At 43.1% G+C, this 12,730-nt stretch overlaps 1 protein-coding gene across 1 annotated transcript; it reads left to right on the top strand.

Moving 5' to 3' along the window:
* The first annotated feature begins 2,666 nt into the window (after positions 1–2,666).
* Positions 2,667–12,075, top strand: LOC117460937 (microtubule cross-linking factor 3). Its single transcript, XM_034102573.2, has 11 exons — positions 2,667–2,880; positions 3,863–4,606; positions 4,839–5,063; positions 8,551–8,709; positions 9,106–9,177; positions 9,475–9,794; positions 9,989–10,148; positions 10,602–10,671; positions 10,852–11,398; positions 11,510–11,639; positions 11,764–12,075. Exons 2-11 carry the CDS (start codon positions 3,917–3,919, stop codon positions 11,872–11,874), a joined length of 2,484 nt encoding a protein of 827 aa, XP_033958464.1. The 5' UTR covers positions 2,667–2,880; positions 3,863–3,916; the 3' UTR covers positions 11,875–12,075.
* The last annotated feature ends 655 nt before the right edge of the window (positions 12,076–12,730 follow it).

Raw genomic sequence — 12,730 nt, 5'->3', positions numbered from 1 at the left:
GCATGTGTGTGTGGAGAGAGATTGAGAAACAGTGTGTTGTGTGCACCCTCCTGCAGAGTGTATGGGTGGGAGGCCTCCACTAGCAGAGGGGTATTACATGGTTGATGTTTGTTATTCTTCAAGCTATCATTTCACAACTCGGTCACAAAAAAAAAACCATACCAAAAAAATGTCCCTGGATGGTGTCCACTTATCCTTCCGACTTTATCAGCCCTTTTGACATGATTCTTCTGGGTGACAAAAACATCCTTAAAGCATGAGAGCGAGAGCGAGAGCGATGTGAAAGAGGATCCTAGAAGCCCAATGATTTATGACAGCTGATTTTTTCATTGGCACTTGCAGTGCTTATAAAATAGTAAGCTATTACCATTTGTTTTTGACACAAAGGCAGATTCGGTCTGCCTAGCATCCATAGCCTTAGCTTAAATGTGCTAGTTTTGTATTAATGCTCATTAGTGTAATCTCATTAATGTGTGGCTTTTCAATTTCACATCAGTCAAACTAATGCCTTTATTCCAATGTTGGACTTAATAAAACAAAATGATATCATTCTTTATTCATATCCATGAATAGAGCATGAGTACATATACTATAAAAAGCATTTATACCAGTCGGTGTGTCTGTATTTGTGCAGAAGTGCATCCTTCAGTGAAATCCCATGTGTTTTTAAGAGAAAAGGAACAATTGTCCTGCCTGTCAGAAGCTCAGTTGATATCTGGAGCACAGCAACTGAGAATCGAGACAGGCGTGTTTTGCACGTTTTAGACCAATAAGGCACTAGATCACAAATCCCTCCTGTTTACCTGCCAGAAAAAGGGCTTAGAGACTTATGATTTTTCATTGCCATGGAATGTCATTATTTTAAGAATATGTTTTCAATTAATTAAACAATACAAATGTATGTATAAGACTATACTTTAAATCTCCCCCTGATGATTGTGTTCAGAAGTAACAGTAAACCCAGCACTGATACTGCATCATGACACTGCAGAATATTCCTGACTGAGGCAGTGCCTGGGATCCCTGTCGACATAGTGTTAGTGTGATGATCCTGGGTTAGGGTGTTGGTGAATAATATAGAAAGTGAGAATGAGAGACTTATGAGTGTTACATGAATGAGGGTGTTATTTTTAGATGGAAGCTCATCATGGCCTCCCTCTCTCTCTCTCTCTCTCACATATACCCTTCTGCTATCACCAGTGCATGGTGTTGGATGAAAGAAAAAGGGAGCAGAGAAAAGGGGGTGTTGACAATAATTGTTTGAGTGTCATTATCTTTGTTTGATCTTAAAAAAATAATCTTAATTGAATTCAATCCCAGTGTGAGATTAAAAGGAATACATAATTGAGGATTAATTCCCAGCAATTTAAAGAAACTGACGTCTTCTCGGTTCATGAGGACACACTCTTTTTTTTTTTACTTGAGACGAAGCAGAATAATAAGTGATCTTATCTGGCACATGGGCGCCCCCATGATGCAGACATCTGTCACTTTAAGTAAGCAAATGATTGAATAGGCCTGGGGCAGAAGGAGAGGATAGGTGGGGGAAGTGGTGAGTGTCACTGTGGAAGGGGGTGAAAATCCCCAAACATCTGTTATCCCATTCAGAGAAAATAATCATCATTCTTGGCCAAAGCTGGCCGATTGGCCCCGCAACATCTTGTCTGGTAATTAAACTGTGATTACTACAGAGGGCAGTCTTATTTCTCAATGGATGCAGATATAGTTTGTAAAAGTCTGTGACAGAAACAAATGGATTGCAGAGGAGGCTAAGAGCTGTGGTCACTGAAGCATTGACGGAAGCTAAATCCATTCCATAACACTTTCAGAGCAGAGACAATCCTAGCTTTCAACTCATCCCTTGCGCTTCCTGCAGACTAACTTGTTATTTTGCTCACAGGGGATGGTGCCACCAGCCTGCCTCTTTGTGGTGTATCTTTAAACAACTATGAGCCATGGGTGTGTGCGCTTTATCTTGTCGGCACAGGGCCAAGAGTTAGAAACTCCAAATGACTGGCGAGATGGGTCTGGCCCACTGCAGTATAATTCAATAAAGTGAAGATGCACTGAGTGTATGAGGAGGTCCTCAGTAAACGTTTCCATTGGAAAACCTCACATGAACCTGTTTGCAAACCAAATCCTGTACATTCCTATTCCCTGACAATACAGATTCAAACTAATTCTGGGAGAAATGAATGGCAAGCAGCTTTCTAAATTGAATGTTATATTTATCCCTTGACAACATTAGGCAAGGCACACTCACCCGTCTCCAAACATCATTGAACACTGATTTCTGGGCCTTTGCATGACTACAATGTGCAACAGCTTCATTTGCAGTCTGAGAAAGAAAGACAGACAGAAAGAAAAGGAGACAAGGAACAATATGAAAATATCAAGTAAACCATGAGGTTATATTGATATAATTCCTGTGTGTACAGAAAGTCCCACATTCTTGATAAATAAGCTGTACCTGCAAAGTCTCCTTTCTCTTGGCATAAAGTGCACTGCCCTTGGAATATAAAACATATTATAACACTTTGGAACAGTCCCATATTATCTAGTGGTACATTTAAATCAATATGCTGAAGGTCAATTCAAATGACAGAATAAAAGGTTAATGTAGTTGCATTTGGCTGCATCCAATCACTGTTGGACAGAGGGAGAGAGAAGGGGAGAGAGAGAGAGAGCATCCTGTCTCCTTCCAATGAGAGCAGCCTGCCAGCCAGCTCCACTTCCGTGCAGCCTCGGCCCTCCCAGCGATGATGTAATGTCATGAATATTGAAACAGGTTGCTCGGTGCTCGGGAGGCGCTCGAGCCAGCATCCCTTCTGCCTCCCCATCACCACTACCCTTCAGCAGCCGACAAATCAACCAGAAAAGGTAAGAAAATACATCTAAAGCTTCATAAATTCCACGTGATAAACTCTTTTTCTTCAAAAGCATGTGTGTGTTTTAGATAAATGAGGCAACAGTAACCTGTAATGAAGGGCAAATGTGTGACTGGTCCACATTATGTTCTGTACTGTCAGGCCCTCATGGTTGGTGCTGTTGCTGCTTCCTGTTATTTGTATGTAAAAAAACTCATTGCTTTCTTGCTTGTTTGGACTAATTTAATTCCTCATTTAAACAGCACTGAATGAGGGATTGTGTGACAAGCAGTCGACTTTTTCGTGCTTTAAAAATAGACAAAAGAAAAAAATGCATACACTGTGCCAACTGTGAAACAGGCAAGAGACACGATGTTGCTTCTGATACTTTTATCTTCCATCCATTTGAGTAATGAGTCATCGGGTAGTATAGCATATATGATCAGTAAGATGATAGCTGACGGGAAATGGCAGAGCACAGCCTGGATGTGGCTCATCATTTAATATCAAGAAGCTGGACCGTCCTTTGTTTCTTTTGGGTTGTTCGAGGATAAAATCACATAGGCCATCTGATTTCTGTCAACTAAACATGTAACATGGTGAATGTAATGGCAAGCTGGCTGCTGTAGGTTTAATAGCCAATGACATTGCCTTCTCTTTGCTTTCTCTCTCTCGCCCTTTCGGAGGAAACGCGAGTGGCTGTCTAATTGTCCGAGCAGCAGCTGATCCCAGTTTATCAAACAGGGGATGAATGGCCGGATGCATTATTATTTGTGGTCACGTACCTGTGTCTGGGTGCTGGCCGCCTCGCCTATGTAAAAAAACAAAAACAAAAACATCTAAAAATCCAAGGCGTTTAATTAACCAAATCATTTCAGTTTTCACTCATGTCAAGTAACAAACGTGGACTACTTGATCGTCTTGCTGAGGATTGATATTTATCCTTAATCACATCCATCGTTTAAGCTGAACAGTCCATTGTTTTCCTTCTGCAGGGAAACTGGTGTAGGGTATAGATGTTGTTGGGGATGAGCTGAGCCTTTGACACCATGATGAACCCATCCCAGCCAGACAATAGCAGCCGGAAGCAGCAGCAACGCTCCTCGTCTCCTGCCGGCTCTAAAGACGGGGGATCTAAAGCCACGCAGAAGGGCAGCACCTCGGCAAAGCCCATCGCGGCAAAGCAGGCTGGAGGAGGCCGAAGCAGCCGAGGTCAGTCCCCCGTTTCAAGGGAGCGGCAGGCCGGCGGCGCTCCTGCCGTCAGAGGCGCGGCTGCTGTTCAGGCGTCTGGTGCTGAAAGCCCGACGCTGAGCCGAGGCGGCATCCACACACCGGAAGACTCACCCCGCATTGTTGCTGATGCCTCCTCGCCCTCCAGAGCAGATCCAAACCGCGTCGTCTCTGACCAGCCTTGCGCATCTAAATCCCCCAAACTGAGGAGCAAAACCCCGAAGGGAGGGGAGGCGGCGACGAGCAGCAACAAGAAGAGCTCTAAAAGCACAATAGGCTGCGGACCCGGTTTCTGGAAGGAGGGATGCTTGCAGTCCGAGCTTATACAGTTCCATTTGAATAAGAGCTTGGGGAAGAAAGGGACAAAGATGCAGACAAAATCAGCCTCACCGCCGGCCTCAGAGCTGGAGCTGTCCCCTGAGCTTGAGTGTCCACAGCCGGCTCCACAGCCGGACCAGGGACTGCAAGACGACATAGAGAGGCTGGAGGATGAAAACGAGGATTTAAAGGTACATTTGTAACATATTGCAAGCCTGATCACTTTTATGTATTTATAGAAATTGGCATTATTAGCTTATGCTATGGTAGCACCTGTTGTATTTGCTGTCAGGCTATATTTTAGCCTACTGCACATATAGCTGCATGCTTTGTTTTTGAATATTATTTAATTAAAAGGAAAGGAACATTTGTCATTGAGGGAGTTTTAACTATTTTAAGATGCATTTTTAAATGTTCTGCCAGATTGAAATTGAGGAGATGCGGGCAGAGATGGATGAGATGCGGGACACCTTTTATGAGGAAGATGCCTGCCAGCTGCATGACATGCGTAGGGAGCTTGAGAGAGCCAACAAGAACTGCAGGATCCTTCAGTACCGGGTGAAGAAGGCCGAGAGGAAGAGGCTCCGGTTTGCAGAAAGTGGCGAGGTGGATGGAGAGCTGCTCAGAAGTCTGGAGCAAGACCTCAAGGTGAGTCTAGCCAGCTGAGCAACATTCTTTAACTTTTACCATCTCCACAGGGGCGGATCTATACAAATATTCATTAGATGGCAAGAGGGTGGCAGGAGAATTTGAGGGGTGGCATCCCCTGGCAGAAGTATATGCTGATTTAATCGCAGTCATATCAATCAATGTTAACTTGGAAAGCCACAATATTAATATTTTAACTCAATAACATTAGGTGAAATTATTGTGGCACATCAGTAAAGCCATAAATATAACTATATAAGGTGGCAGACGTAATTTAATGAATTTTAACTGAATGAGTTGGTTTCACTCTTAGACCAGCAGGGGTACAACATCTATGCAGACGGCTGCAATAAGTACATTCATTAACTGTCTCATCGATGTTTGTCTGTATGAATATGATACTATTAACAATCATATTATTCCTATCAGCTGTCAATCACTGTTATGATTCACATATTCAGTGTTATTATTAAATAAACTATATTTTTTGGAGGAGTTAATGATGAATGTTCCTCAAGATGCTTGCTCACCCTCCTTCAAATTTGAAAGACAAGTAATTACTATCATATATCAAAAGAATCAAAAGAACAGTTCAGCGCCCCACAACTTCATTACAAACAGTTACAACCTTGACTTTACATCAGAAAGAACACACATTAAAGAAGTGACTAACTGCATCAGTTAGGGTTAAAAAAACGTGTATTCAGCTAAAACATAAACATCGCTGCAGTTATGATCCAGTGGAAAGTCCTTACCTACTGGCTTAGTTAAATCAAAGTGGTTACTTTTTTTGGGGGCAGAACCCCACAAAGAAGAAAAATATTATACACACGTAAGGTCATCATCTTAACAGTTTATTATTCTCATCGACACATCTGTGAGCAGAGCATCAAGTTGGCATGCCTATAACAGCTGAATGTGGCGATTACCATCTTGATCAGCAAAACGCCTCACAAACTTATTAAGATTTAAAGCTATGGTGCGTTTTGATTCAATGCTGAGTACAGCCAAACTTGACAGGCTCTTCTCTGTCATTGTAGACCGCAAACAGTGGCGGCGCCAGAGTATTTGTGTTGGGTAATCTATGGTAGGGCTATACAGTGGTGGGGCTCAAATCAGTATTTGCAATGTAATTACATACACGCCCCCCTTGACAGTGAAACGCCACGCGTGAGGTTTAGATTATTTCCCTGTCTCAATCCAACTCTATGAAATAAAAAGGCACATTTGTCTTGTAGTAAATAAAAAGGGCGACCTGGAGCCAATCGTGCAATTTCCCCACAGGTGAAAGAGTTGACATGCTGAAAACCCAACCCCTGCAGGGGGTCTGGGGGGATTCTCCCCCGGCGATTTTTTTATACTAACATAAAATACACATTCTGGTACTCTCTTGAGAAGAAAAATAAATAAATCTATTACTACACGACATATTTAAAAAAATGAATTTTAACCATTTTAGTTTTTTGTTACTTTGTTCTGAAAGCTGAACCTGCTGCTCCTCACAGAGAGAAGAGGGAAGAGGCTGTGTGAATTACTTTACATAGGCTAGTGGATAAGGGTGGATAGCCCCCATTGTTCTGTGTGTCAAAATGAAAGACAGCCCACACACACCTATCAATCATCAAACCGTGGGGTCTTATTTCATTACGTGTTGATTTCTATCAACACGTAATGTTGTATCGATGTATATGTACTACCGCAAAGGTATTCTCCGTCGGGACTTCCGAGAGGGGTCTGCCTGCAGACCTCCACTCTCAGGACAGTTCCGGTGCAGACCTCCACTCTCAGGACACCTCCACTGTCAGTACAGGAAGTGCACGCTAAGAATTCCAAAATAAAATCACCACTATCAGCACAGTGCCACTTTCCAAATAGGAAATGCACGCAAATACAAAATAAAATCGGATCGTGACACTTAATATAATACATATATATATATATATATATATATATATATATATATATATATATATATATATATATATATATATATATATATATATATATATATATATATATAGATATATACGGACATCTTGTATTGTAGTTACTATCAGTACAGCCGCAGCGCCACTTTCCGAACAGGAAATGCACGCTAATACAACATAAAATAGCACTGACACTTATTATCTATTTATATATCTATATAGATATATATATATTTATTTATATATATATAAATACGACATCTTGTATTTTAGTTACACCCGCTAGACAACAGTGGAAGGTTCGAGAAACAACCGTGTTTGCCGGGTGCACCGCGGCGGAGGTGGAGAGGTTCCAGCTGGGAACCTCCACCCCGCTGCGGGACCCGTGGGACCCCTGGACTGTGCGTCTTGGTCACGCCTCATATCGGCCGGCGCGGAGGCCCTCCGACAGTGGGTCGCGTTTGCCATTCGATCAGTGAGAGGAGAGGAGAAAAATGCAACAACAATTGTCAAAATCCGTTAATATATGGATGAGTGTGGGGGGTGGACACAGGCCGTGGGGCGACACCCGAGACCGGGCAATGTCCCCGGTAGAAACCGGGTGAAATAACCTAAGAAATTAATAAAACCGGGGGAAAGTGGAAAAAAGTGTCCGAAAATAGGCACTCGTGAGGAGGACAGAGTCCCCTGTCAACTCCCGTTACATATCTCCATGGTGTCATTTGAGCGAAAAACTTTTACGATAACCAGGCTGGGGGGGTCAAAAGGGCTTGACCAAGGCCGACCTAAAGTGCACGGTGGTCGGACTCATCACCTCCGTGATTTCCATCAAACGAGTCCTTCGGTGGGCGGGGAAAAAACGCGTCAGAATCGTCACTTCCTGTACTGACAGTGGAGGTGTCCTGAGAGTGGAGGTCTGCACCGGAACTGTCCTGAGAGTGGAGGTCTGCAGGCAGGCTCCCATGGGACTTCCTGCAACAACACCATGCCGTTATCTTGATTCTGATTGGTCAGAAGACATTATCAAACATGTTCTATTGAGAAGACGATCACTACGTGACAAAAGTTTTCAAAACCGTTTCTAGTCTTCGGTATTTCCAGACAAGTGGCTACTGAAATAAATTGTACTAACTGCTGTCAGTGCAATTTAGGTGGGGCATTTATTGGTATGGCTTAGCCTACCCCAGCCATACCCTGACCGCAAATACCTCATTCCTTCCGTCTACTTGGATCCGAAATGCTTCTCGTTTTGCGCTGTCCCCCGTTCAAAGGAAATCGCCGCCAATCATATTTCCAAGCTCGCGCCAGAGGGGGAGGGGTTACAAGGCTCCCGTCTTGTGCTGCATTCACTTGCACTCGGACATTAGAGATTTTCTCTCATAAATGTCCGATGAGCCACAACTTTTCTTTCAAAACAAAGCTGCCAACTGGGGTGGCAGCTGGGGTGGCAAGGCATTTTTCTGAGGTGGCAGCTGCCACCCCGTAAAACCGCCACTGCATCTCCATCAATATTTACAACTTCTCTCACGTCTGTGTCCTTGTCTCGGTTCTTCTCCCAGGTGGCTAAGGATGTCTCTGTGCGCTTACATCATGAGCTGGAGAATGTGGAGGAGAAGAGGACGAGGACAGAGGATGAGAATGAGAATCTGAGGCAGAAGCTGATAGAGACGGAGGTCACCAAGCAGGCACTGCAGAATGAACTGGAGAAAGCCAAAGAGGTGAGGAAATACCAAATGTGTTCTTTCATCGCTTGTTAAGATGTGGGGAGAGGGTAAAACATGATACTGTGTAATGGTGAATTCTGTACACAAACACTGTTTTCTATTCTTTATATTATTAGTGAATTACTTACAAACATGATAAAAAGGAATAATAAATACTAGTTTGGTTTTTTCGGGTGTTTTTTAAATCACTGTGAGCACTGTGATTTAAATATTTTACCAGAAACATTCTCGAGGGTGGCTTTAAACAGTCCTGTTTTTCAAATACTGAGCCTTCAGTGCCACACACTGTACATCTGGATGATATCACTGCCTTCAGTAAGAAAACGGTAAACTGATGATGATGATGATGATGATGATGATGATGATGATGTAACCACTGTTTCCCTGCAGCTCTCACTGAAAAGGAAAGGAAGCAAGGATGGGCCGAAAGCAGAGAGAAAGATTCCACAGACTCCTATCGAGGTGAGTCAGCATTTACATGATTTATTAAGTTATAAACTCAACAGAGATGCTCAATAATGTGGTTGTTTTGCAATGCAATTTTCAATTAAAACCACAATGTAATGAACAAGAGTTATACTTTTTAGTGAGTGAGAGAACCACAAAAACAATATGACTATCTTTCCATTATAATATGTGCTGAGGCATTCAAACTGATCCCAAATATTACGTAATTTATTAGAACTCTCAGTGTGGAAATAAACCCCTTTTTAAAAAAACATCCGTAATGAATAAAGAATCTCTGTTCCCAAACCACAGGAAGAAAATGAGGATTTGAAATGCCAGCTTGCCTTCATCAAGGAGGAAGCCATCTTGATGAGGAAGAAAATGGCAAAGATTGACAAGGAGAAGGACCGCCTGGACTATGAGCTGCAGAAGTACCGCTCCTTCTACGGGGACGTGGACAGCCCTCTGCCTAAAGGTGAGGCTGGAGGGCCCCCCACCACCCGAGAGTCAGAGCTGAAACTTCGCCTGCGCCTGGTGGAGGAGGAAGCTAACATCTTGGGCAGGAAAATTGTGGAGCTGGAGGTGGAGAACAGGGGGCTGAAGGCTGAACTGGATGACATGAGGGAAGACAGGTACTTGGCTTTCATACATGATTGAAACAGTAGGAAAGGAAAGCCTCATACTTACCAAATAAGACATAGTTTGTGACAAGAAAATGTTAAACATGGTCTAACCAGACTGTATGAGGACACTTCTAAAACTAGAATTGAAAAGAAGCGTCTGTTTATGAAATGTCACAGTTTATGAATGCTTCTTCCTCTCCTAGTCTGGCGGCAGCAGGACTGGATGGTTCTGGTGCTGGAGGTCAGCAGTGCAGAGAGCAGGGCGAGGCCTTGTCAGAGCTGAGGCAGCAGCTTCAGCTGGTGGAGGACGAGGCAGAACTACTCCGCAGGAATTTTGCAGATGTGGAAGAAGAGAACAAAAAGGTAGGTGGTTCGCTCCCAAAAGGGCTAATATCTTAACAGGTCAACTGTGTTATTACCATAAGATCTAAACATTGCACAGTGTGACTACAATACAGTAATGGTTTCATATGGAAAGACTCAGCAAATGTCTATCACAGGGTATGTCTATTTGAAGCATTTTTAAGTATTTTAAGTCCATTCAAAATATTTATTTCAAAATGGCAATGTACTGCAAATATCATATGATATAATTACTCGGCAACATGAAACTGCTTTAATTTCAGAGACCTAAGATGTAAAGTGTCTCCTCTTTTCTTGTGTATCTCGTGCTATTTTGGGCATCATCAATGACTTTGAGGCCTTTTTAAGTTTGTCTGTTACGTAAGCCTCGTGCATAAGAAATGCAAATGTATGAAGCGTTCACACTTGCAGCACTTAAGAGTAATTGGGAATAACATTCAGTTTCATCTCTAGGTGACGAATGAACTCAATAAACTGAAATACAAGGCTGGAAACCATGAAGCTGGATCGAGATATGGAGGAGGTTTGTTTGTATTTCATCTTTCAGTAAGTCTGCACTGCCCAAGCAGGAGATGACTGCTCTTGTTAGCTTGACAAATCTGTATCTGAACAAGTGTGTTTCACAAAGCCTCCAGAAGCTGCACATGTAAGTCTAATTTGCGGAGGTGTTCTACTTTTCATTGGCGCCTTGTTTCAACCCCAGGAGGAGCTGACTCCGCTAAAATGGAGGTCCTCCAGGAGGAGCTGAAAGCGGCACGTCTGCAGATCAATGAACTGAGCGGCAAAGTCATGCAGCTCCAGTACGAGAACCGTGTGCTGCTCTCCAACATGCAGCGCTATGACCTGGCCTCCCACCTGGGGATCCGCAGCAGCCCCCGGGACAGTGACGCAGAGAGTGATGGAGGACGGGACGACGACACCCCCTCTGCCTCCACATCCTCCCCTCGCCTCCTCCCTCCCCACCGCAAGCGTGAGGGCCCTATAGGAGGGGAGAGTGACTCAGACGAGGTGAGGAACATCCGCTGCCTCACCCCGACACGTTCCCTTTTCTCACCTGTAGACAGTCGTTTTTTATCGAGAAGCCTGAAGGACCGACAGCAGATGATAGACATCTGCATGGAGGCGGAGAGGCTGGGTCGGACCATCGATAGGCTCATCACAGATACCAGCACTATCATCGCAGAGGCACGGGTATTCGTCACCAACGGGGAGCTGTTTGCCAGGCTGGAAGAGGATGAGGAAGGTGGCAGGTATAAGACACATTAAAGTGGTTAGGAATCACCCCATTCAATTCACCCTCACCCTTTCTTTAAGTACAAGCAATATGTCAAGTCCAAACACACTTTATATGTGCTCCACAGGATCAGAGACCATGAGCTGCTGTATCGAATCAACGCCCAGCTGAAGGCCTTCAGGAAGGAGCTGCAGAGCTTCATAGACCGGCTGGATGTCCCCAGGCAGGAGGACAAACAGGCAGAAGAACCACTGTCTGTAAGATAATGCAAACACTTGATCAAACAGCACATTTCTGTTTTCTAATATGCACTTTTATAACTACTTGTCAATCTGCCTCTCTATTTCCCCCAACCTTTTGACTTAACCGTCATCCATCCAGATGTTTCAGCCCATTATTTTGCTGATCCTCATTCTTGTTCTGTTTTCCTCACTTTCTTATGCCACCATTTTCAAATTGGTATTCCTTTTCACCCTCTTCTTTGTTTTGTAAAGCACACCCTCAATATCATGTTATGTTGATTTTTATTATTTTATTACAAATATTATTTGTACTTATTCGTTCATTTCAATTATTTTATTTTGAACATGTCACTTAAGGTCACTCAAGGTACAGGACATTCATTCTCATTTTCCATACGATCCAAGCCACCCAACCACTCAGATGCTTTCAACATATTCTGGATAACACATCGCGGAGGGACAGTGGATTGTTAGGTGAGTATGTAATTAAACTTTATGTGTCAGCATTTCTCTGTCCAGTTACATCCTGACCAGCGCTCTTATCAGAAACAATAATTTAAAAGAGTTTGCAGGTACTTCAATGGAAAAAAGTTATTCTTTATACAATTAGTTTCCCGAACAGTGTCCTTCACTCACTTATATACAAGAGAGGGTGTTTTTCATTCACAAGATGGAGGAATACTGGTTCAAAGCAGTGTGCTATGCATTGTTCAAGATAGCTGAGCAATTATCATGCCTATCTCCCTAGAGGCCAAACATCAGGTTACACATCGTCACATAGTTATCATATGCCTGTAACAGCGTGTCATGTTTACCTTCTAGGAGGGCAAACATTCTGTCATATACATTGTCAGATACTTGGACCTTTGGTATCACGCGCACTTCTGTATCCTTGAATGAACACATTCAGTATTTTCCCATCAGTCTGTAAAGCCAAAAGGTCATAAGATGTTGGAAAGAAACCTATACCATATCTGCTGCAAATGTTAATTTCTGAAGTTTTACCACGACAACAGCATTAATGAGGTCTATGAGCAATACATTGTTCTTTCCAAAGTTTATGTAAGGAGAATGCAAACAGACTACACTCAAGTGCACACTGACAA

Source organism: Pseudochaenichthys georgianus, chromosome 16 (genome assembly GCF_902827115.2).
Source record: "Pseudochaenichthys georgianus chromosome 16, fPseGeo1.2, whole genome shotgun sequence".
Taxonomy (NCBI): Eukaryota; Metazoa; Chordata; class Actinopteri; order Perciformes; family Channichthyidae; genus Pseudochaenichthys; species Pseudochaenichthys georgianus.
Note: the sequence above shows the minus strand (reverse complement) of the source record. Positions and strands in the feature narration are given on the sequence as shown.

Coding starts and splice junctions, on each gene's coding strand:
- LOC117460937 (XM_034102573.2), top strand. CDS start 3,917: ATGATGAACCCATCCCAGCCAGACAATAGCAGCCGGAAGCAGCAGCAA. Junction 9,795..9,988: donor GATGACATGAGGGAAGACAG/GTACTTGGCTTT, acceptor TTCCTCTCCTAG/TCTGGCGGCAGCAGGACTGG. Junction 11,640..11,763: donor AGGCAGAAGAACCACTGTCT/GTAAGATAATGC, acceptor TCATCCATCCAG/ATGTTTCAGCCCATTATTTT.